This window comes from Pinus tabuliformis, chromosome X (assembly GCF_031772625.1).
Source record: "Pinus tabuliformis cultivar Carrire ecotype Pingquan chromosome X, CPIR1, whole genome shotgun sequence".
Classification (NCBI taxonomy): domain Eukaryota; kingdom Viridiplantae; phylum Streptophyta; class Pinopsida; order Pinales; family Pinaceae; genus Pinus; species Pinus tabuliformis.
The window spans coordinates 528,643,211-528,663,817 of NC_142308.1; the positions used below are offsets into that span (position 1 = coordinate 528,643,211).

At 38.0% G+C, this 20,607-nt stretch overlaps 1 protein-coding gene across 9 annotated transcripts in view; it reads right to left on the reverse strand.

Moving 5' to 3' along the window:
• Positions 1 to 4,093: 4,093 nt before the first annotated feature.
• Positions 4,094 to 20,607, reverse strand: part of LOC149141047 (uncharacterized) — a 103,720-nt gene continuing 87,206 nt past the window's right edge. For all 9 annotated transcript variants that reach the window (XM_089447529.1, XM_089447530.1, XM_089447525.1 and 6 more), the window contains one exon: positions 4,094 to 4,484. In XM_089447529.1, coding sequence (XP_089303655.1) covers positions 4,402 to 4,484 — 83 coding nt within the window. In that variant the 3' untranslated portion in view covers positions 4,094 to 4,401. The remainder of the gene's footprint in view (positions 4,485 to 20,607) is intronic.

A 20,607-nucleotide genomic window follows, 5' to 3' on the forward strand; every position in this document is an offset into this window, starting at 1 on the left:
ATTTTGGCACGTAACCTTGCATGCACCGTCCACCCTCACGAAAGCTATAGGTTCATGTGGGAATTCAGATCTGTGTATTGGTCAGATACAGACAAATTCATACTTGATTGGTTGGTCGTCGGTGCTCTCCACTCGACGCTCTCTTTTCAGCCTCCTCGTCTGCGATCGTAGCTACCAAGATGATTCATGACTTTATTGATCCATTTTCATGCACTTCATATATGTTCTTCTAATTGTGTTGAGAGATGTTCTAGAGCCCAATATGGGAGAGATGATGTATGTCCATAAAATGACATGTTAGATCAAATAATAATAACAAAAAAGAGATAAAAACTAATAAATGAATTAAATTCAATTTGTTACATTGTAATTTTGTTTTTATTAATAGAGATTACAAATAAAAAAAATTTGATTAAAAAATTATAACATGCATATCACATTAAAAAAAATAATAATGATTCATAATCGTAATCATGATATTTCAAAACATATAATAATAAACATATAAAAACTTGACAAATTTAATTAATAAACATATAATTAGAAATAAGAATATTTCTATATATATATATAGAGAGAGAGAGAGAGAGAGATGTAAAATATATAAAATATATATATATATAAATAATAGTATTAAATTAAGATCCATTTTACCATATATATTAAAATTATGATTATTTTTGTAATTATTATAATTCATTTTTGTAATTATTATATTTTAGAACTTCTTATTTAAATAATAAACAATTTCAAAGAAAAATGCAGAGCACATATAGTTATATATAACTATATGTATCATGGTTTTCCCCGGATCGAAGTGCCCGAGTATGCAATGAGCAGTGATGGGACAACACCACTGCCATCACATTCGACCTCCTCAGCATGCCACCCCAAGTATTAATGCACTGCCTAGAAAAATTAATGGTCTCCTCCACAGATCTTTGCGCTGTTCACTTCATTTTACCCAAATTCCTTGCTAGCATTGTTATGCCTCAATTCCTTCACACCCCAAATCTTTGTGGGAAGATTGTTGTTTCCCTCGTATCATTCTGGGTGAGTCTTGGTCCTCCGAACCAGACCACCCAGCTTCCCCTTAATAGTGTCATTTCCCTCCATTAGTCAATGAATTATGTAACAGACTCGAGTGTCGGGCCACGTGGCAAATGCTCATCTTACGGCTTCTCCAGCAAACTATGCACACTCATCTCCACTAACAAAGGAGAAACACAAGCAGCTTTGTGCAACATCCACCAGCACATTCGCTGCTTATCAGAGACTTCCAGTGACGCATGGCTCAACAATCTGATTCCCATTGTACATTGCATCCCTCAGGGGGTGCTCTTTGGCGTAGGCTGCATCTCTTAGGTGGTGTCTCCCTGGGTATTTTATCCCCAGCCAGAGGAACTACAAGTTTGTATATTCCTCAACAATTGTTTCATAAGCTCACTCCCAGCTTTCAGGATTATGCAGAGGAAATTATTGTGGTTCTTGTTCCTATGGACTACCACACTCGCGGTCTATTTAGCGCATGGGTACACTCCCTCAACTCGCATGCTTTCCACATTGCATAACCTTAGGCCCCCCACTCATCGGTAGCTTTGTGCACCTCCTTTTCCACCTCACGCACACCTCCTCCTGCAGCGCCTTGACATCTTGTGATGTCTCTTGGCATCCTGTGGCTCTCTCCCTTATGATTAAGTGTTGGATACCTATTGTGGCGACACTCACAACTTTGTTGTGTCACTCACCACCTCTCCCGCTTCAGACCCATCTTGCTAGATTAGCCTTACCCCTCCTGTAACCCTCCACCAATCTCACAGTATGTCTCACAAAAGAATGTGTTGCCACAGGGACTCCCCGAGTCGCGGTGCGAGCAACATCCAAGCTCATCTCAAAGCCTTCTCGGCTGCTAAACCATTCAAAGCCCTCACTCCAGAACCAACTCAAATTAACTTGAAGAAAGCTTCATTTGTTGCCATGGAAAAAAGGAACGGGTTCGAAAATGCAAAGATTTTGGCTTCGACAACTGAGTGCCTTCCGGATCTGAGGCATACTCGTAACCACTAGAACTAATATCTTTACATGGCATAACTCTATTGGCATATAAAAGCTTTGCTGGGAAAGGTGTTAGTAGAGACTCATGAGGTTCGTCATGAGATCTCCCTACAGCGCAACGACCTCATCACAGAGCATTGAGACCAATCCATGGAGCACCGAGACTTAAGCATTGAAGGAATCCTCCTCCGAGGCTAGGGGCTTGCCTCCCCTAGCCCCTAGCGTTCTAGAAACCCCAATCGATGTTTCTACATCAACTTGATTTCCAACTCACAAGCATCCTGAGTTTTATTTTTCATGCTTCAGAACTTTCTTTTGTTTATGCAACAAGGTAGCAGGCATGTTTCTACATCAACTTGATTTCCAACTTACAAGCATCCTGAGTTTTATTTTTCATGCTTCAGAACTTTCTTTTGTTTATGCAACAAGGTAGCAGGCATGTTATATCTATTTTTTTTTTAGATGTCATGTCTTTTACAACAAATATTTTATTTGGATATTAACAAATCTTTTATTTGGATATTATCTCATTACATGTATAGTATTCTTTTTGATCTAAAATCCTCTTTTTCCACCGAGGTCTGGTTTCTCAAGTGGCAGACCACAGCGGCAAGAATAGGTGACTACAGGATGTAATTGGAAGTTTTCATGAATAGAAACTGAAATTTTCAAATCCATCTTAACTCCAGATCTACCAAGCATTAAATGAATCAAATCTTTCGAGATGCAAATCGAAACCTCAAGGTTTGCACTCAAACAGAAGTTTGCATCCTGAGAGATTTAATCCCTCTCGACTCTTGGTAGATCTAGTCCCTCTCAACTCTTGGTAGATCTGGAGTGAAAATGGATCTAAATTAATATAAAACATAAAAAGAGTGTATTGGTTCACATATTTAAGATAATTCATGACTTTATTAATCCATTTTCCAGCTGTGCGTTATGTTTCTTGAAAATATCACTTGGGGTATATGGGGCCATTCTCTTCATTTGAATAATTCTATGCTAAAGTTTACCAACCATATGCATTTACCGTCTGCATTGATGTTAGGTAGGCAGAGAATTTTCTATCTACATGAGCGTTCAAAAATCATGACTTTATTAATCCATTTTCCAGCGGTGCGTTATGTTTCTTGAAAATATCACTTAGGGTATATGGGGCCATTCTCTTCATTTGAATAATTCTATGTTAAAGTTTACCAACCATATGCATTTAGCGTCTGCATTGATCTTAGGCAGGCAGAGAATTTTCTATCTACATGAGCGTTCAAAAAGAGAACAAGTATATGTTATGAATATATACACAATCAACTACTAAAATTAAATGCGTTGACAGTAGTTTTATACTGCTAACGCTTTAACAGGCAGCAAGAGCATCTTTAAATTCCCATAGTTACACTTTCATATACAAGTTTTAATGTATATGTAGCTTCTAGAAGAGATTACAACACGAGTCAGTTAAAATCAATATTAACTTTTAAAGCTCGTAATAATTAACAGCCAGAATAGCATAAAGGCAAAAAATGCCAATGTTGAAAAAAAGAAAAACTTTGATACTTATCTTGGTATAAAGATATTCATCACATAGCATAAATGATAAATATCATTTTCTAATAGACCATGATGATCTGACTTTTCTCAAGTTTGCACTCAAAAAGAGGTTTGCATCTTAAGAGAATTGATCCATTTTGGCTCTTGGTAGATCCGAAGTTAAGATGGATCTATAGTGGTATAGAATATAGAGAAGATCATTCACAACTTTATTGATCCATTTTCCAGTGGGGCATTATGTTTCGTGAGAATATCATTTAGGGTGTATGGACCATTCTCTTCATTTGAATAATTCTATGCTAAAGTTTACCAACCATATGCTAATCCATTTTCCAGTGGGGCATTATGTTTCATGAGAATATCATTTAGGGTGTATGGACCATTCTCTTCATTTGAATAATTCTATGCTAAAGTTTACCAACCATATGCATTTAGCTTCTGCATTGATCTTAGGCAGGCAGAGAATTTTCTATCTACATGAGCGTTCAAAAAGAGAACAACTGTATGTGTATAAATATATACACAATCAACTACTAAAAGTAAATGCGTTGACAGTAGTTTTATACTGCTAGCTTTTTAATACGCAGCAAGTGCATCTTTAGATTCCCATAGTTACACTTTCATATACAAGTCTAAATGTATATGGAGCTTCTAGAAGAGATTCACCACGGGTCAGTTAACATCAAAATATTAGCTATTATAATTCCTGGTTATTGACAACTAGAATAGCATAAGGGCAAAAACTGCCAACGTTGAGAAAAAAAAAACTTGAAACTTATTTTGGTATAAAGATACTCATCACATAGCAGAAACATCAGTTTCTAATAGACCATGATGATCTTCTGGCTTTTCAATGTTGATATTCTCGAAGCTGCCATTATCTGGAAATGGAACAAAACCGAACTTAGTGAAAAGCATAAGAAACTGCAACAGAGATTTCATTTGTGAACGTAGAGAATCAGGCAAGCTCTCCAAGTTACAACTCAAAGCAACAACCTTCCAACTGTGAATAAGGCTATTAAAGTCAAATACTTGCACAAAGAATGTCATAATAACGGCAGTCATAAGTCACTGCAACATGGTTACAATAGCATGAATCACTGTCTCAATTTTTTCTCACTAAATTTTATCAGAAAATAAATGTGTACTGTTCTCTCAAACTTTTCAGAAACAGTGTCATGGATAAATTTCTTCCTTTAGATATCACTTTAGCTTCAAAAACAAGTTGTGCACATTTCAATTTGAGATCCAACAATTGATAATTAAAAAACAACTATCTGGACTTAACCTAGAAAGTCATATTTTCTTATGTTTTCAGCCATAGTAATATGTAGTGTCCAATATGACTCTGTGCCAAAACATAAAATCCCTTAATGGTTTTAGACCTTCCACGCAGTTTTACCTATTTTGTAAAAACTGAGTTACCGGTAAAAAGACCAGACATGGAGGCTTCCATATAGCAGAAGGATGGAAACAATAAAGTAGCAGAATCCAGACAACAGGAACCCAAACTGTAACTGCAAATACTGATCACAACATTTCCTATTTATGATACATCAGCAGCTAGTTGGACAACAATGGGTTTTTCTGCATGCATTCTGTTGGGTTTTTTCTTTATACTCTTTTTTCCTTACAATGACACAGGACACCACGGCTCCATTTGTTATAATCAAAATCTATGCGTTAATCATATAGCTATTAATTATAGAATAGCAACATCACATTGTACAAAGGGAAGTTAATAAAAGGATGAAGTATCCTATTAACATCCACTTAAAACATTTTGGCTTGTCAAGCATGCGCCCCTTCTGATAATGGACAATAATAGAACAATAAAGATGATACCTGCCATTAACTCACTCAAAGCTGAAAACATGTGACTTAAGTGAAGACTCTTGACTAAGTAAAATAAGCTAGCACAGATGATAAAAGGCAATAGCAACGGTAAATATCCACTGTAATACAGTGAAAGAATGGTGAACTGTGAATGTAAAGGAGGTAGCAGCACCAACGGATAAGGTGATGGAAAGGAAGAGTCACAGAGTTGTAATACATCTTCAGCAATAAAATAATTGAAGGCAGAGGGCATAATAGGCTGTAAGCACAGTCAAAGGCATTGGTAGTAAAAGAATTCAAAGAGAGAGAAAACACAGATGATAGAAAACCATGGTAGAGTATAACGTAAGCACTGATGAATTTATGGCACTAGGAGATACCCGCCAACAACATTCAAGATGAGCATTGTTATTGAGCAGACATCACGGAGAAGAAGAGAGGCACTAAGTGCCCTTGGATATTGTCCTGCTTATACCAAGCTGCAAGTACCCCCAGAGCTACGATAATACCAAACCTGGTATTTGTAACAGTAAAAACTCTGATGTTTAACAGCAGATGATATCAAACATAAAGACCAAAATCACAATCAATGTCCATGCTGTAGTAATCAAAACTGGAAAACAGGAACCGTAAAAATTTTGATTTTGTACTTACCTGAACTGCTATCTGATCCAGTGAAGTTGATGATGCTGCTGTTGCTTTGCTCCAATTACCCGGGAGACCAATTCCACCCAACCAGACTGAGCAGAGACTGGCTGCTCAATCCAATAAGCTTCTCACAGAAGCTCACTGTCCCCCGTGCCTAGAACCTCAGACGGATTAAAGCTCTTCCAATGGCGGACCTCTCTCACTGCTGAATTCCTCCTCCTGGTTTCTAACTCCGTTGTTCCAGCCCCCCCTCTCGGTTCAGACCTCCAGTTTTTAACTACGGGCTTGGCGGCGGCCGCCCTCCTACCTGCAGCCACCGCCTTCCCTCCTTCCGACACGCCTTCCATGCATTCTGCGGCCCTTAGATATTTCTACCTCTGCTGTCATATGTACTTTGTTATATATATCCCGTTTGGTTTATGCGTCCCCTTTTATATAAGGGTGTTTCTTTTTTGATTTTATTTTTATTATAAAGTTTAATTTTATAAAGTTTAATTTATATATTTTACAAGGTTTAAAATTTATAAATTAAAGTTTAATCATATTTATTTTAAAGTTTAACTCATATTTGTTTTAAAGTTTATCATATTTGTTTTAATATAAAGTTTAAAACTTTATATTAGTGGATTAGTTTAGATGGGTCGTTACATACACTCCCCCTTCAGAAAACTTCGTCCCGAAGTTAGAGTTTTAGGTTTAAGGTTTTAATGGACATGTCTTTCCCTATTCAGGTTCCCCAACTATTCTAAAATCATCCTATCCTTCCTAATCTCTTCTGCTCCCATCCTATCCGTCCTCTACTGGAGTATGCCATGGTGTCAGTTTTACTGACCTAACCATTCATAAACTCTAAGGTGACAGCGTCGGCTACACCGACCTGATTCCCAGTAGGCATCCGGCAGTCATCATCACACGTCTAGGGGAGCGTGACTCGCACAGTCCTCCCATGACTCCAGGGTTCGGAGGATAAACGGTGGGCAACACCTCCACCCCTCCCAGTAGAATTTAGGGTTAACACCCTATCATAGAATCACTTGGAGCTTTAATTGTTCTGAGGTTCTGTCATCACGTGGTCATCCCGGTAACTGTCTATTACCTGCAATCATACACTTATCCATGCATCCGTAAAATGTGCATCAGCATATTCAAAATAACTCACATATTATTCCCTTATGAATTCATCTATGATACTACAGTACAACATATTTTGCCATATTCCATGCATGTCTTTTGACTTTCATCTAGAATGTATTCACTTCCTGATTTCTATCCCATTGATCATATTGACATGTATAAATAAATCAGATCTATAATATCTTAATTTCTACCAGAAGTAAAATCGTTCAACTGTCTTAACTTTACTTCGACAACTATAATTTAGTAAAATGAACCACATATATTGTTTTGGTATCCATGTACCAGCAGGACTTAAACATATATTATGCCACAAAATTTCACGTTTATCTATAATCATTCAAAATGTTTCTGAGTCTCTAATTGTAGTGAAGTAAATATATACTAAACATAGTTTAAAGTTCTTCAAAATGGACGTAAATTAGGGTATCTCTGACATATGTCCTCTGTATTTTCCCAAGTTGCTGATCCAGGACTATACTTGTCCCATTGGACCTTAACGTGGTCCACCAGGCGGTTCCTCAGCTGTCGAACTCTACGTTCCAGTATACGTAATGGTTCGACCATTATGACTCCCTCGTCCAATACCTGCAATTCCTTCCATCGAAGGTTTATGAGATAGATCAGCTATATAATGTCTTAATACAGAAACATGAAATACATTATGAATTCTATGCAGGTGAGGTGGCAGGGCAAGACGATAGGCAACAGGTCCCACTCTTTCCACGACTTTAAATGGCCCAATAAATCGGGGTGATAACTTTGTCCCTTTTCCGAATCGAATAGTACTTTTATTTGGTTTGATGCAGATGAAGACCTGATCCCCTACTTCATACCTCCTATCAATTCGGTGAGCATCAGCATAACTCTTTTGTCTATCCTGTGCTTCCTTCAATCGTTGTCTAATTTGTCTTACCTGCGCTTCCATTTCATGGATTAATTCTGGTCCTATTATCACTCGATCTTCTAACCTATCCCAACTTAACGGTGTTCTGCAAGGTCTGCCATATAAAGCTTCAAATGGAGGCATTCCAATCGAGCTGTGGTAACTATTGTTGTATGCGAATTCCACTAAGGGTAAATACTTTTCCCAGTGTGATTGTTGATCCATCACATGCATTCGCAACATGTCTTCAAGTACTTGATTTACTCTTTCAGTTTGCCCATCAGTCTCAGTATAGTAAGCAGTGCTTAAATTTAGCTGAGTACCTAAGGCTGTTTGCATGCAAGTCCAGAATCTAGAAGTGAATCGCGAATCTCTATCGGATATAATCTTTTTAGGTACTCCATGAAATCTGATAATTTCATTTATGAATACTCGAGCTACGTCAGCAACATCGAAAGTATCTCTTACGGGAATGAAATGGGCGCTTTTTGTTAATTTATCCACCACTACCAAAATGGCATTGTGTCTTTGAGAAGTAAGAGGTAGTCCAGTGATAAAATCCATAGAAATGGTCTCCCATTTAGACATAGGAATGTCGTGGGGTTGTAAGAGGCCCGCTAGGTGACAATGATCTGCCTTTACTTACTGACATTCCAAACATTTTGCAACAAATTGAGTGATATCACGCTTCATGCCTGCCCAAAAGAAGAGTTTCTTGGTATCCGCATACATTTTCCCTACTCCAGGATGAGCACAATATACTGCTCTGTGGGCTTGCCCAAGGATGGTATCTCGAAGATCTTTATCATCAGGAATATACATCCTTCCATGGAATCGTAAGATCCCATCGTTTTCTAATTCATATCCCTCAAATTTAGATTCTTTTGCCCTAATACCTTCAAGACTTGCTCTCACCTTTAGATACCAGCTGTCTTTTATAAGATGATCCAGTACTCGTTGTCTTAAGTCTACTTTAATGGGTATGAGAGAAAATATCCGAGGTCTCCTGCTTAAAGCATCTGCTACTACATTTTCTTTTCCCTTAATGTATGATATTCCGAAGTCATATTCACTTAGGAATTCACTCCATCGCCTTTGCCTGGCATTTAAGTCTCTTTGGGTGAACAAATATTGTAGACTTTGATGGTCGCTTTTAAGTGTAAAACTTCGTCCCACTAGATAGTGTCTCCAAATCTTTAAAGCTAGCACTACAGCGGCTAATTCTAAATCGTGAGTAGCATAGAGTTCTTCATGAGGTTTTAACTTTCTGGAAGCATATGCCATCACTCCTCTATCCTGCATCAACACTGCACCCAGCCCTTGTTTGGATGCATCAATACATACCGTAAAATCTTTGTTCATGTATGGGACTCTTAGGATTGGTGCACTGGTGAGTAGTCTTTTGAGTTCAGAGAATGCTTTATTACATTCCTCGGTCCATTCATACTTAACACCTTTACGCTGAAGGGTTGTAATTGGCTTTGCGATTTTGGAGAATCCCTCCACAAATCTCCGGTAATAACCGGCTAAACCCATATAACTTCGTATCTCATGTGCATTTTTCGGTATTGGCCATTCCATGATCGCTTTTACCTTCTCAAGAGCTACTGAAATCCCTTCACCTAATATGATGTGACCCAAATAATGAATCCTTTCCTGAAAGAATGAACACTTGGATAGTTTTCCATATAACTGACGTTCTCTAAGACAGGACAATACTATCCGCAAATGATCTTCATGCTCTTTCTTATTCTTGGAATAGATGAGAATATCATCTAAAAAGACTTGCACAAATTGATCAAGATATTCACGGAAAACACTGTTCATAAGATTCATGAATACGGCTGGCGCATTTGTTAACCCAAATGGTACCACAGTAAATTCATAATGTCCAAAACGTGTCCGGAATGCAGTCTTAGAAACATCATTTTCAGAAATCCTTAGCTGGTGATAGCCTGATCGAAGATCAATTTTTGAAAAGACCGCAGCGCCTTTCATTTGATCGAAAAGAGCGTCGATTCGAGGCATAGGGTATTGATTCTTTACTGTAGCTCGATTCAAGTCTCGATAATCTATGCATAATCTTAAAGATCCATCTTTCTTCTTCACAAAAATTACAGGAGCGCCCCAAGGTGATATACTGGGCCGAATATGTCCTATATCGAGTAGTTCCTTCAATTGAATTTGCAATTCCTGAAGTTCTGGAGCTATCATTCTATAAGGCGTTTTAGAGATCGGTTGGGTACCTGGTTTTAATTCAATAGTGAGATCCAATTCTCTTACCGGGGTAATCCAGGTAGCTCTTTTGGAAATACATCCGGGAATTCGGCTAACACCGGATATTGTTCTAAGGATGGCCCTTTTCCTTGGCTTACTTCTTGAATTACATAAGCCTGACAACCTTTCCTTAAACAACACTTCATCTGCATTGCTGAAATGTAGCGTAAAGAAACTTCCCTCTTGATTCCTTGAATTTGGATTACTTCTCCTTCATCATTTATGCCTAGAATCGTTTTCCCATTACAATCTACCCAAGCTTGGTGAGCTTCCAACCAATCCATACCTATGATAAGATCATACGTTCCTAAGGCTGTGACATAAACTTTTAGTTTAGTCGTACAAACCCCTAGATCGATTTCGCATTGATCCACACTCAAGCCCACGGTTTGGAGTTCTCCTGAGGCCATTTCCACTTGATGGAAATCATTTTGTCTACGAGCTGCCAACCCACATTTGTTTAATGCATATGACGAAATGAAACTATCTGTGGCACCAATATCAAATAAGATTTTGAGTTTTATACCAGTGATAATACCTGAAGATTCCACTACACTGGATTGATGCGCTGCTTGGTCGTGGTTGACTACTGCATGAATTCTATGATTACCTCGATTGTTTGATATCGGCTCCTTTCCAGTCCTATGCAATATATTCGATGAAGCTTTTGGGCAGTCACGTTGAAAATGCGGTCCCCCTCATCCCCAACAATTAAGCTGCGTTGATCCTCTTGAATCAGGACGTGAATTTCTAGAGAACGAGCTTCGTCCTCTCATGTTGATTCCTCTCGAATTTCTTCCTCTACTGGCAGTCCCTCGAGATGTCCATGGACTGGTGTTTGATGATTCCACGGCTATAGTGTTTACTGCCATGGGAGCTCTTGTCCCTATATTTCTTGGGGTAAACCTGTTACCGTAAGGTGGCCTCGAGCTATCTCCTCTGAAGAAGTTTCGGGGAGTCTTTCCTGGAAATCCTGATTGTAAAGGCCCTGCTGGCCCCATATCTTTTTTGATTCCAAGGTGCTCTTCTGCATAACGACCGCATTCGACTGCCTCGGCTACTGATGATGGTTTCCACATGCTTACCAAGGCTCTGATGCGAGGATTTAACCCAAATATGAAGCGTTCAGCTTGACGTTCATCAAAATCTAAGTAGTGAATGTATTTTACAAGCTCCATAAACCTTATCTCGTACTCTTCCACCGTTTTATTTCCCTAAATTAATGTATGAAAGGCTCTGGCTTGCTGTTGTTGAAAGTATGGAGGTAAATACTTTGCGCGGAACCTTTCCTCAAATAGTTCCCAAGGGACATTATCCAATGTAAGGTGCAGCTGCTTTTCCAGATTTCCCCACCAAATCAAGGCACTTTCTTTTAGTTGAAACACGGCAATTTTTGTTTTTGTCGAAGAAGAATATTCTCTTAACCTAAAGCATCTGTTCATTCCTTCTAACCATGCTTCAGCGCGCTCACCTGCTCGACCTCCTGAGAATTCTGGGAGTCTAATTTTCTGAAGCTCCCTAGAAATGTCTTCTTTCAATCTTCTGGGCTCAAAATTATTTGGTTCCGCTGAACTAGTGGCTACATGTTGAAATTCCCCTTTGGTTTTGGCCTTAGTTGATTCTTTTAATGTTTCCAATAAGGCTTCCAAAGAATTCATTATCACAGTCAACTCTGGCGCTGGGGCGATTGATGTTGATGATGGTCTTGGTGGTGACGATGGTGATGGGGATCATGATGGCGACGGTGGCGGCATTAATGGTGGTGATGATGCCTGATCACGTCGTCGTCGCTCATACATCCTTACCATTGTAATGGTTCTTGAACACATAATAAAATTCTATAAAAATTTTGAGGTAGAAAACCGAATTTAACACACAATTTTCTTTTGCAACTTCACATTCATAAACGGGTATAGTTTTGCTATTTTTATCCGCTAGGCGGATCTTACTGGTACCGAGGTCAAGGAGGGTGGTCTCGCGACCTCCTTGTCCTAATGCAGGGTATTCTATCCTAATATGAATAATGCAGAAGTGTATGGTTATTAGCTCCTAAGGTAAGACATCCAAAGTTTATTCACCAAATAACATCCACGAAAAAAAAATGTTAAATGTCTCGTTACAATATATGTCGGTAATATACCCGCCATACCTCAATCTAGCTATTACATTTAAGCTAAGTCACCGGATTCGTCCTAAACCCCCTACGAATCCTGAATCCAGCGAATCCGACACGATTCGGTCCGGATTCGTGTCCAAATCATATGACACGTCGTGTCCGTTTCCGACACGTCGAATCCGAGGTCGTGTCACGATTTTCAAAAGCGTGTCGCAATTTTGGGACACGTGTCCTGTTTCTAGGACTCGCTAAGCTCAGTGCGGGAAAGAAAAGGGCGTGTTTGCTCATTAATATTTTCATTTGGCAAGTGATTTGTGCTGTTGGCAAGTGATTTGTGCTGTTGCAGCAAGGAGTAGAGCATTTTGGCAGCTTCATGATCAAGTCTAGGCCCTAGTATTGATACGCTATTCATGGTAATGTTAAATTCTTAAAGTAAAAGTGACATTCTCCTTAATCTTCATTTTCATCCTTTTACTTAAATTTTTAACATTACCATGAAATGACTCAGGATGTTTCAGAGTGGTTCCGGCCTCATTGGATTTCATATGGAGAAAGTAGAATTTTAGATTTCATTCAAAATCCAGTAGACTTATCAGTTTTTCAGGATTTTAGGATTGGGGGATTGCAATGTTTCCATTGAATTTTGTCATGTATTAGGGTATGGAACTCGTATTTAATCAAGAGCACCAAACCAAGAGCTTCTGAATATGTCGCTCCCGCTCCCGCTCCCCGCTTTTGCTCCCCCTCCCAAGTAACACTGTTCCTGATGATATGGGTCTGGACACCACTGTTGAGTTGGCATTGGCCAACATGGATCTCAATGATCCAGTGCTAGAGCATGTTAGATTTGATGACTTAGAGGGGTCAACCTCCATGCCAGCAGATGCAGAGGCGACTATGGATACAGGGGAGGAGGAGGATGCAGAGGAGAGCAGTGGGGACCATGACGATGGGGACAGTGATGCTAATTCTGATGCTGATTGATGCCTTGAGGCTTGTATACCTGTAGTTGTTTTATATTTTCTATTTCTATTAGCCATTGGCATTGCACCAACACTACCTATGTAACACATTTTGATTTGATGACTTAATGAGTAAACTACAATTGTCAATGTGTTTATCTTACTATCTTGTAGTTGTAAGTTTTCTTTCAGTTATGAATTATGAATCATGATTTAAATTTTTAATAGATTTATCATTTATGTGACCAGTACCACTGACATTTATTTGAATTTTGTATGTAATATGCATGCTAATAGCTATAGATGAAGATCTATGTTTGAAATCAATAAATTTGTATCATTAATTAAAATTTGTGTAAGAAATATGATAATATTGAATTTTTAATATATATATATATATATATATATTTAATAAAATAATATATAACGTGTCCTGTTCCGGGGGGTCAGCGTGTCCGAATCCGACACCACGAATCTCGAATCCTACGTGTCCTAAATCCCCGTGTCAGGTGACTTAGCATTTAAGGAAGGTCATACATATTTATATTCTGAATATATTACTTGGATATGGATTAAATCTATAAAAATGAAGGGTTGTTCTGGTTCCATATCAGTTTGACCTTTAGCCGGGAATTTTACCATAGACCTGTCATGATTAAAATCTAGAAGCGATACAGTTCAGTAGTATACCATAAATGTAGGTTGGGATCAAACTGAAGAGTAAATTCAGATCAATAGTCAAGTTGTAAAAATGTAGGTCAATGGCCTACATATTGTAATTGATCAGGCAAGGTAAAAAAAAATTGGTTCTTTTAATGTTTCTACAGTATCCTACTTTGAAATTCAAGTGACCGAGGGCCAAAGGCACTATTTACCAAGTATAGATCCTAAACATTCTTGTCAATATCATAGTTTTAAAAACCGGCCACAAAAACCGGTAACCGGTCTAACCGGCCGGTTGGAGGCCTGGCCGGTCCGAACCGGCCTAAAAAACCCGGTTTAATACCTCTTGTGACCAAAATCTGGCCCTAACCGGTCAAAACCGGCCGGTTTAGGGCGGAACCGGCCGGTTTGTAGCAAACCGGCCGGTTCCATCCTAAACCGGCCGGTTTATGGACAGCCCGCCGATTAATGAAAAAGGTGCAGTGGTTTTGGGGTTTTGGGGTTTTGGGGTTGTGCATTACTACCTTGACTTGCCAAATATGATAGAATTTTCATTACCATTTCCATCCTTCGGTTATCCATGGGTGTCTTTCTTTCTTTAAGAGTGCAATTAATCCAGCTGAAACAAAAACATTTTCTAGAACATAGATATTACTACCTTGATTTGTTATTCATGGTGCAATTTCCAGCACCATTGAATGCTTTTGACCTCGACATTTAAACTTTGTTACAAGGCTACAGCTACAGATACTTGAAGTTTATTCAAAACATTTTGGATACAATACCACTTGATACAACATATATTAACATATTTATCTATCTATCCATCCCTCTACACAAACACACATATATCCATTTTAAAGGATGGTACTAATTTTAAATCAGAGTCCATGAAGAAATAGAGTTAGTTGTCAGAATCTAGCAGGCCTATATGCAAAAAAAAAACAATAAAACTTCAAATACAGATATGAACTGCAATAAAGAAAAATTTGATATCTGCGGAGCTCAAATTATAAGAAGATCCAAAAACTTAAGACTGTTAGAGGCACCGGAACACTCAAGTGGACTGCACCTGTAAATATGAATGTATGGAGACATCTCCATTGAACCTTTGTTGAATACATAGTTGAAGTGCAAAAAAAAGGTTACAAAAAAGCATCTGGAAGGCCCCTATGTACACAAAAGAGAGAGAAACCTCATATTTGAGGCCCAAGTTACTGTTGAGAAGTACCTAGGCCCTAATTACATGAAAATGACATTCATTATTGAATTTTGAAACATAATACCATAAAGGCCCACGGAAAAAACATTATTACAACATTATGAAGCTTAAATATACCTTAAATACATGAATTTGTTAGTGTGAACAAAAATGTTGTGCTTAGGTGCACAACATGCAACTCCCCAGGAAGCTTTGTCCCCAAAGCTAAAAACCGGAAAGGTGGGAGTCCAAGATTAATAATTTTGATGACAAGCAGAACTTGAAAGATGTAATTATGCGGCATGCCACAATACAAGTCCAAAATGCATAGTATAATAGCTCAAAAAATGCAAAAACATACCTCTCAATTTCAAAAAAAAAAAAAAAAACATTACAATTCTGAAGTTCATCAGTTTACACCACCTTTTGGACTCCCAAATAATCTGTGATTCAAAGAATATGGAATTTGGTTAGGCATGTGTATTTGCAAATATAAACTAAAAAGGTAGAGTAGGGTGACCCCTATACTTATAATCAGGCTAAAAATACATAAGAAATGAGCCTCATTTCTTATGTATTTTGCTATTTTGTCGATGATATGTATTGCACTCAGTGCCATTTTGATATATTCACCTTTGCATGGTATATAAATGAGCAAACTTTGCATATTTTGTCTCTATTGGCTTGGAATCATGGTTTTACATCTTAAAAATAGTTTTGTTTCATTAAAAATTAATTATTTAATGTATTTTTTAAAAACTGGTTCGTTTAGACCAAACCAGTCCCGGTTAGACCGGTTCCGGTCGGTAAACCGGTTCATTAGGTGGACCGGTCCGGTCACCGGTTCCGGTTTTAAAAACACTGGTCAATATGTAGTGGAGGATGCAGTATTGAGAGGGTTTCATATAATGAAAACCTGCAATCCGACTTTACTTCAGACAGCCCGAGGACTTGCACATTATATATGCTTCACAGAATGATCCTAGATTTTTATAAGAGAGGTCAGACCTCAACCGATACAGCAGAAGAGAGACATGGAGCAACTATTATGTAACCCAATCACGTTAAGTTTGGAATTTTCTAAATGTAAAACCGAAGATCAATTTATTTATGAAGAATAAGGCAATGGCTAGTACATAACAAGATATTTGATCAGTAAGGACAATTTTAAAAAGCATCTGGGTGTCAACAAAGCATATTTAGCAGCATTAAACAAAGCATCTGGGCATCATACTGATACAGTATCATGATACTTGCAATGCAAACCCTAGCAGAGGTTCATTGTTGAGGATACATCAGGGGTTTGTCCTCCACGGCTGTGCCTTCAATCTGCTGATATATCTTCCAGATCATACCTCAGATGTACTGGTATAAGAATGCCACTAAAGATGTCTTCTTTAATGTTCTGCTCAACAACACCAGTACCTTCTAAAGATCTTGACAATCTGTGACAACTGACAGTAATAGAGATGCGAGTATACTGAATTTACTGGAGATTAGAGGATACTGAATTTACTGGGTTCACAAGTCTGTGCTTTAGCAATCTTCAAGCCTTCAATTTAATATTATATTCTTCAGATCAGGGCTGCCAGAAACTATCAGAGTTTTGCTTAGGATTGTAGCACAAACATAGGCTTCAGAACTTTCAAGAACACTGGTTAGGGCTTCTTAAGGAAATCGAGACATGCTTCAGACAAGTGCACAAGTGGCTACAGGTGGGCAGCGCATAGCCCTCAGAGAACAAGCACTAAACTATACTGCTGCATGAAAATTTTCAATGTATACGCTGATGAAGTAAAATAGGGTCAATTCACTATAATCTTCAGGGCCAAACTATCCTTTCAGATTGGAACACTAACAAGAAAACCACCAAACATTTGATTTGACAACAGGTCACTGAGATGAAACTAGAAGCTCGACCAACTGAATGACTAATTTTGCATGGTTTACCCAGGCTTGCATATGGATTCTATAACACAGTCAACCCTTGTAATAGAGAGGCTGAAACTCAGAAGGCATAGGGCTGGAAACTTAATAAAATATAGCGAACACCATAGCATTTGATCTGGAATCGAATCTTTAGGACGTAGAGACAATATGTAATGTTTAAGCTAGCTTCAGATTCAGTTTTCAAAGGTGCTGAATGGCCATAGATATGCCCAACGAATGCTGCTTCTGATCCTCGAAACTGCTCACTAGGCCGCAGATAATAGATAATCAGACCTTCTTGAATTGCCTCATGGAAATCCCAAATCGTAGGTCTCGTTTCCATCTGTCCATTTCGTATCTAAGTTTCATCCAAATAGAATCGGCCAACAAAAGAAAACCGACACACAAAAAAAATATAAAATAACAATTAAACTAAAAACAATTACAAATAAAATTTAAAAGGGAAATAGACTGTAATTATAATTTATCCTAAATATAAATAAATGAAAGATGTAAATTTAAAAGCGAACATATGCCATACCCATATATGAAAATTTAATCTGTTTTTAGATCAAATAAATCCCGTGCACGTCCAAAATAGAATGATCACATGAAAGAGTAAAAGCTCCGATATGAAATTTAATTAAAAAGCTATGAATTTAATTTAATTTAAAAACTCCGATATATATATATATATATATTTTTTTAAATGTAAATTTAATCCAAATATTGTAAAATTAATCTGTAAGAAATCTCAGGAACGGCAGCAACCTCGGCGCTGTCTATAGTTTGCGTACTATTTGGATTTTTCCCTATTTTCACTCTAAAATTTCGAGAAACAACAACAGTCTTGGCTAGGGCAACTTATGGTTCCGTATTATCTATAATTTTCTATTTCCCACCGCTAAAATTAAAGTTGAGACCTTCATATTAATTCTGGCAATGGATAACTGTATAGTCCATACCTGCAGCTACGCGGAGCTGAGGTTGAGGTTGTACCCGCTACCGGTGAAGGTTTACGCATCTAATAAAAATTTGTGTATCTTGCTTCCACTTTACGATGGGTTCCTCTTCTTGGTGTCCTGTGAGTGCGTTTGATTTGGTGGAACATGGCTATTATATTGACGAACTTTTCATGATTTAAATTTAGGCAAATATACAAATGATATGCTTCGACTGAGTGTTAAATCCACGGCTCGGGTGTGGGGAAGCGCTAACCGTTCAAATGAAAATTAATTTAAAGCGGAATGGATTTCAAATGATGATTTATGCTTTGCATTCAACACAATTTCATTCAACGCGGTTTTATTCGATAACTGGCTACGATTTCATTCCCTGCCGGTTGTGTAGGGCCTGTGAGGTCCCGAAGGGTTTGAACGACAGGCTCTGATAACATGTGTAGTAATCAAAACTGGAAAACAGGAACTGTAAAATTTTTGATTTTGTACTTACCTGAACTGCTATCTGATCCGGTGAAGTTGATGATGCTGCTGCTGCTTTGCTCCAATTACCTGGGAGACCAATTCCACCCAGCCAGACTAAGCAGAGACTGGCTGCTCAATACAGTAAGCTTCTCACAGACGCTCACTGTCCCCCGTGCCCAGAACCTCAGACGGATTAAAGCTCTTCCAATGGCGGACCTCTCTCACTGTTGAATTCCTCCTCCTGGTTTCTAACTCCATTGTTCCAGCCCCCCCTCTCGGTTCAGACCTCCGGTTTTTAACTACGGGCTTGGCGGTGGCCGCCCTCCTACCTGCAGCCACCGCTTTCCCTCCTTCCGACACGCCTTCCATGCATTCTGCGGCCCTTAGATATTTCTGCCTCTGCTGTCATATGCACTTTGTTATATATATTCCGTTTGGTTTATGCGTCCCCTTTTATATAAGGGTGTTTCTTTTTTGATTTTATTTTTATTATAAAGTTTAATTTATATATTTTATAAGGTTTAAAATTTATAAATTAAAGTTTAATCATATTTATTTTAAAGTTTAACTCATATTTGTTTTAAAGTTTATCATATCTGCTTTAATATAAAGTTTAAAACTTTATATTAGTGGATTAGTTTAGATGGCTCGTTACACATGTACAAACCATTCAGAAAGTTTCCAGAATTTCCAAAGGAGAAGAAGAATGGGGCAATAAGCCTGTCCTTGCCAGAATTAAGGAGAATAATGACTATACCAGGGCACGACCAAATGCCTAGACATCCACAAAGGAAATCTACAAAGCTTACCCATTAGATGTGATCAAGGATGACATGAACCCAGGTACAATCAAAATGCTCTGTCACATGTTTCGATAGAGAAACTGTAGCAGGTTAGCAATTAAATGGATTTATTTGATTCCCACAATATGCCTAGGAGATAGGAAAAAGATTGAATGGGTGAAGACTATAGACGAGGGACTGCATCAGCAGTACTTATGGTTAAGTTAACAAAATTCCCAAGACTTTTCTATGTACAATTATATTTTCTCAGTAGTTTGTTACTTTTTGGAGCCAAACGTCCCATATAAAGATAGAAAATGAAGGTCCCAAACCCTTCCATTATCCTTCGATGTGGATTCAACACATACAAAGACACTACAGAAAGGTGGAAGATGATGTGGTAGATTGGTGGAGACAGATCCAGAGTGTATACACAGACAACAACCCAGGGTCTAACACAACTTCTTGTTTGTCTGGGGAGAAAACCAAACACTGGTTTGAAAGGCCAACTTATTCTACAACTCGATGTGTAGAAAGTCAATTACTTTCAGACCAATGTATTCTACAGCTCAATCATTGACTGTGGAGAAAGTCAAAATTGGCTTGAAAAACCAACATATTCTTACTTCCAGGTCTTTGGTCTCCCTGGGAACTCAATGGCATTATCCAAATTTCTGCAAACAAATCAATAAAGGAAAGGGTTAAATAAGTGTTGGAGGTGAACCAATTCTTTGATATAAAGAACAGAAAAAGTGTCCTATATGGATTACTCCTACCATTAGATGGGCAGACATTGATGGAGGACCAGACCCAACCTTTATCATTCCATGGTTAGAGTGGTATGATCCCTTGGAAATACTGGCTGATTTCTACAAAGAAAAGATACTGCTATGGAAGCAGACACCTTACCTAGATGGGGAGTATAAGCACATCCATGGTGTTTGATGTTTGTAGGGTTTTGATTCCTGAATCTGCAAATTAATTTAATTTATTGGGATTAATTAATTTAATTTATTAATTTAATTTAAATTTATGATTTTTAAACTCAATAAACTAAATTAAATTAACTAAATCACTACCTAACTAACTAAACTAACTAAATTACTAAGTTACTTACCTCTGCAGGCTTGCTCCTCGCTCCTTGGC